Here is a 6,512-nt window from a genome sequence, read left to right on the forward strand (position 1 = left end):
AATGGAGTAATTCATATTGAATAATTATATACTTTAAAATGTACATAATACTTTACGAATTCTGAAGTAGAGATGACGCCATTTTTATATAATATTTAAAGAGTGATGTTTGTATAATGTGACACAATATTACAGAAATTGCAGTTAAAACATGTCAGAATCTATATTAGGGATTTCGTAATTTTTATTGCTGTTTACTAAAAGTAAATCCATTTGTGTGTTCACAACTTTTGCTCTCAATAGTTCGCGGTCCTTTAATGGAAAGGTTTTCCATATCTGAAATGGACCATAATTTGAATTTGCCACGCGGTGGCATAAGCCTAGCACTTTGGCCTATCTTCATAAAAGTGTTTAAACCGCAAGTGTTAAACTTGCAAGTGTTAAATTTAGAATTCTTCTTATTCGGGGCTCAACAATCTAACCACACACCTTCTCGCCTAAAGTGTAACGATATGTCCAACTGAAAGATTTCGTTTTTTACTGCAAATAAGCGTTTTCGTAATTAGCGGCCTTCCTGAAATTCAGTCTATAAACCACATAAGTCTTATATTTCAAGTCTAATAGTAATCTTTCTTAAGGTTTGTGCTTGAAAATAAAAAATACAATTATCTAAATTTGGTTTTTCGAAGAAATAAAATCGTGCCACGATGATAAACACGTTGTTATTGTAGTAGCTGCAGTGTCACGATGAAACGTTTCATGATCTGTATATGCATTGCAGCACGTTTTCAGTTTGAGAAATAATGCCTTACTTTATTAAACCTGATTTAATATTATATAAGGTGAAGTGAAATTCAACATTTTAGGAACAAACAACAACAAAAAAAAGAAAACGGGCTCGCTGATATTCAGGGGGGTATATTCACTTGGCTAACACAGACAGTCCCCGAACTCGTAACAGAACAAAAACAAGGAAAATCGGAATAAAATTATGGCCTAACCCCAACCTGGTACATACAGTACGGAAGTACCTAACGCCCTAAATCCCATAACTGTATATATATAAAAATATAATTTTGCTTTTGATCTTGTTTTTGAACCTTGTTGTTTCCATTTTACAGACTTATCTTTCTATATTATCTACATTAAAACATAAAGTACAACAGAGCTACCACGATGCATGGGAGTAACGAACAAATGCATGTTGAGTTGCAAGTTGCGATGAATTTCATCATTTCCTATTTGTACAACAAACTACCAAGAACACGAGTTCATTTATACGGAGAAGAATTAGAAAAGTTACTTCGATTAAAGTTCAACGGACATTGGTATCCAACGAACCCCATGAAAGGCTCTGCGTTTCGTTGCGTTCATCTCAACTCAGCAGAAATTGATCCGTCCTTTGAACTCGCTGCTACTCGAAGCGGATTGGACTTTGTCACGGATATCAAAAATAATCTTCCTTCCGAATTGAGCGTGTGGGTAGATCCAGGCGAAGTTTCTTACGCTATAGGAGGCCCGGATGGAAAACCTGGTCCAGTTAAAGTATTATACAAACACCAACCAAGCACAGAAGAAGTGGAACAAAATCAGCAACAACAAAACAACAATTCAGCATTTTCTACCGGGATTCAAATGACCCATAATATAACTTCCGCAGATTCTTACATGACCTTTAACCCACACGCAAAAGATTTTCTACCGAAAGCGCCGATGAATGTTCCAGTCGATACCACCTATCCAGGTGACAGTGCAATGAACCAACTTCAACATAGAACAGTTCCAACAAATTTCAATTACAGTTTAAGACCAGCAAGAAGGCTTTACACCGTGGACGAATTCGCTTCAACAAAATTTGGAAGTACGAAAATGCGATCAAATGCCAGGAATTTGACTCCTTTCCAATGGATGCAGCAGTCTACTCCTACGGGTTTCCCAGCACATCAATCACAATACAACGCTAACGATGTATCTCCTACATTTCCAGTTGCGCCTGTAGGTTTCAGAACTGAAGTGCCAACATCTCCGATAGACAACCATGTGTATCAATACAGCCAAGGACAACCAAGAGCGTCAGCATCATCGACTTCATCATTTTCCGAGTCGTCCTCCGGTTCTTCTGCGTCATCCTCGCCAGACCACGTCAAAAGTCAGTTAATGAAAAGCGCAAGTCAGCAATCTCCAACGAGACCCACCTGGGGAGATTCCTTCACCCTTCCAACAACCGTATATAAGCCAATAGATTCGTGGTCATTGGGTCAGTCGTCGTCAGATCTTCCTTCCCCCCATGAAGACTTTTTAAATTTTGCCGGATTAGGCGATTTTAGCCCGTTCGGCCCAGATTGTGTTCAAGTACCAAGCTCTGGAAACAGAATGATGTCAATGGCGAAATAGAGATATTTATCAAATATCTGCCTTATCAGCGTACAGAGATCGTGATCGTCATACGATTACGGCCTGAGATGTGGACCACTGCAAACGTTCCTTTACTTTCATACGAAGGGAATTTGTTCCTGTTCGATCTATTCATTGAAATATATTATTCAGATTAAAGATTTTTAACAGCATTTCACAGAATTTCATAGCATTGAGTTCAAAATTGTCGCTCAAAAGCCACTCTGCCAAACTGAATTTGTTCTATTTTGTTTTATTAATGAAGGCCCCAGACAAGCAGAAAACGATTAAAACTCATCAAAATAATGCATAACTAAAAAGTGGGATTTGTAAAATTATTTTTTCGATTCGGTATGTGCGACATTGCCATGTTATGTTTGGTTATCACGATATTTTTATACATATTATTCTATTCTAAAAGCTTTTAATTTGTCTTGTCATTTTTGTACTCTGAACTGCCAAATTGTATTTTTGTATAACGATCGCCGCTTCAATCAGTACTATATTATATAAGTGCATATAAGCACTCGAAATTACCGGTAGAATCACAGCACCGTTATGTTTGCACACTTGTCGAGTGCCGTCGCGAACACCCTCCCGAAAAACATGGTTACAAAATGACCATTGATTTATCTTGTTTAAACAACCCGTATTGCATAAGTGCTTTTCATGCAAACTTTGTTGCAATTGCGAAACTTTTGTGATCTTTGGACGGGTTTGCGAATGTTTAAGCATTTGGCATCGTTCTGTTGATAGAGAATACTTTTATCATCGTATCAAGCTTTGGTCTCGTATTAATGTATAGATAACTCGCCTGTAAAGAATGATATGTTTATGTCATCAAACATAATGACTAGAGCATACAAAAATTATTGGCCATAAGTCGTACATATTTCTGCGACTTGATTATTTTTTATTTGGCTTGATTTTACACTCCCTGCGTATGATGAAAGTAATTCAGTATGGCGTTTTAATCTGAACAATTGTCAAAGCAAAGAATTAGGGCAATTATTATATTAAATTCAAGTTTGTGAAAATCTATCCGATATTTTCAGAAAATGTTAGAAAACAATACGATATTTTAGACCAATTATGTCATCAAATGTGTTGAAAATGTTTCTAATTTATGTCATCAAACAGGTATGTTCAGGGCTTGATATAAATTTATATCTGGTTTAGCCAAGTTGCGTACAGTGTCAAGATAAATACAAACATTGCCGTCTTCCTATCACCTCCACAAAATTCGTGGGAATTCACTGATCTTGCTAGCAGTTAAGCTGATTGAGAAATTTCGAAACTTACAAGTGGAAAATTACTATTCTTATAAATTCGAAAATGGAACTGAATTTTCTGAGTACAATAAGGATTCCGAATTTCGATGAACAATTTCGATTTGGCTACCTCAATGTTATGGAAACTTATCACAAGTTTGTTTGTCTGGAAATATAACATTTTTTGTTGTTCTGTAATTTATCACGAAAACCTTCCATTGTGAGTCATTTGAAAACTTTTTCAGCTCTTTTTGCTTGGCAGCAAGAATGGAAATAACATTAGTTCACTGCATAAAACATATTTCTGATCACGCATCAACTACACATGATAAAGCGTTTCAAAATTCGTAAAATATTAACATTTTTACTATGAAATAGCAGTACACTTTGTAATATTAGTCAAAAGTTGCCCTTTGTTTTGTTTTCCTGGAAATTTTCGAAATGAAAAATCGATTTAACAGTTCGCAAGGTTATTTACCTTATGTCCCAAAATTGCCCCCGAATTGTAATAACATTTGATCTTGTTATAACATCGATATGTAAACACTAGATATTTTATCGTACAATATACAAATTCAAAATGCCAAAAATGTAATATCAAATGCGAACGCTTAATTACATGTTGCGATATAATCATTTCAAATCATTATCTCCTGATAATTGTCAAGACAAATTTTTAAAGTGAACGATTGTAACAGTGACGAGACAAAAATTAAAAAAAATATGTTTGTTGTGAAAAGAACTAAGAACTTTTTAACTTTATTTAGATTTTATTTTGAACGACATTGAACCCATTGACCATTCATTGTTTATCATGTTTTCAAAGTGTGGTTAGGTACGAAACCATTATGCGTCAGCTATTGCGTGAGAAATACTCTGTGCGTACGTATTCTAACGTCATTGTTTACGTAAACATTGAAAATTAACCCTTGTAACTCCACTTGACCTTGAAAAAATTACTCTCAATTTTGGAATCATTGGAAAATTACATTTTGAAAGCGATACAACGGATGTAATTATAATTATTATACGTTCCGCGATCATCAAAAAAAGACGAAAAAATAAATCAGCATTTAATGGTAATTCAACTTTCGGTAACACAAAGAAATATATCGCCTTTTTCACCAATTCACAAAATTTGTCGGTTTCCATAAAATTCGCGTTAATTTGACCCTATTTCGATAGTGTATATGGAAGTATCTCCATGATTAATTAATTTGTGGTTCAATAATTAGCGATCGATAATTCCAAACATGAATTCGTTAATTTCATTGGCTTACTGTCTTTTCCAAAAGAGATCTGGCGATCTAGAGTCGAGCATGATCTATATAACAATATATTCAGAACTATAATTTATGGAATGACCAAAATCTTTACGGCTCGAAATTGCCAACCCAATTTTTTACATAGTCCAAGTTTGATACGATGATAACATGATTTTTATGTGATTAAACATTGAATATTTGTTCCATTAGAAAAATATTATTGCATTTACGGTAGTTTACGGAATGCAACTCGATTTTACGTGCTGTTTGTAACAGTGTATTATTTTGCAACGTTTCATAGTTTTACATTTTCGTACACGGATCTAGAATAAGGATGTGACATTTATTTATTCTTGTTTTTTTCATCATTATTTTGTGTTTTTGTTTTCATTTCTCGCTTTGGTGCTGGTAAAAGGGAGAGCTCTATTGTATGCCATTTGTACCATGACGTCATAATTGCTTTTGCTATATGTCTTCTGTGATGTCATAATATGAATTGTTCTTACGTGGGAAAAAAACAATATAGGCTATTTTGCAAAAGCTATGTTAGCAATTTGCTACTCTACTGTGAATTGTCTTCTTGACGGATGACGTTTTCCCGCCACAATTTTTCAAATTATGACGTCACAAAGTGTTTCTTTTCGCCTAAATTGATCACCTAATTCGTGAATAATACTTAGATTTGTGGGTAGCGTTGAAAAATACGTAAAAAAAGTTTATTTCACGTATTTTTCAACGCGCCTTAGTACATTGTTTTATATTTAGTTGTTCGCTTACGTACTACTGCATTTTAGTGTCAATGTTTTTACGGTAAAATATTTTAATACTTTTATTTTATTAATTATGGTGAGAAAGCTTGTGACAAATTGCTTTTAGACCTATGCGATTTTTGGAGAAAATTTGTAGAAAATATAAAAGATCAAAAAATTATTTTTATTGCACTTGAGCTCTGCTTAGGGATAACAGAATACATTGAGATATACAAGTCAGAAATGGGAACACACTTTCAGTTGTAGCGTTTATGTTCATTCCCTAATGAACTTTCGTTGAGAGTTATTTCTGGTGCGTTGCACATATGTTCGTTCAGCCAGGTATGAAGTCTACAATGCTCAATCAGCGTTTGCAAATGCATTTCTCCAAGTTAGGCTTTCACCCAAGGGTGTCTGGACTGGCGGGCAATGTAAGAGTGTCGTAAAAAGTTACATTTTATAAACAATATTTACAGTGTTACAAAAGCAAAGTGGAAAACAACAAGCCTCGTGCCAAAACGCCGCATTTGGCGCGCGGGCCGTAGTTTGCTCATGTCAGCTATAATCTATCTTTCGTAATGGCCCATTGGCCCAACCATGAAGCTTATGGGGAATTCCGAGACAATCCCAAAGCAAATCACTTTAAGAAAATATTTGCATTTTGAAAAGCAATTCATCCACGACAATAATAACATTTCCCGGTAGTAGCTTTATACGTTACGATCTATTTATCGTAAATTGAATGCTTAAATTTAAATGATCGAGTGTTGGTTGATCGTATCCAATCACAATCTAGTCGGTTTGTGAACTTAAGAAACTAATTTGAAGCGAAAACTCAATATAATAATTAGATTCCTGTTTAGGGATTGGGTAGGATAAAGAACTGACATGGC

General features: G+C 34.8%; 1 protein-coding gene across 1 annotated transcript; it reads left to right on the forward strand.

The window, feature by feature from the left end:
• Positions 1-1,061: 1,061 nt before the first annotated feature.
• Positions 1,062-5,800, forward strand: LOC120340577 (uncharacterized). Its single transcript, XM_039408871.2, has one exon. The coding sequence runs from the start codon at positions 1,117-1,119 to the stop codon at positions 2,332-2,334; it is 1,218 nt and encodes a 405-aa protein (XP_039264805.2). The 5' UTR covers positions 1,062-1,116; the 3' UTR covers positions 2,335-5,800.
• Positions 5,801-6,512: the final 712 nt, after the last annotated feature.

This window comes from Styela clava, chromosome 14 (genome assembly GCF_964204865.1).
Source record: "Styela clava chromosome 14, kaStyClav1.hap1.2, whole genome shotgun sequence".
NCBI lineage: Eukaryota > Metazoa > Chordata > Ascidiacea > Stolidobranchia > Styelidae > Styela > Styela clava.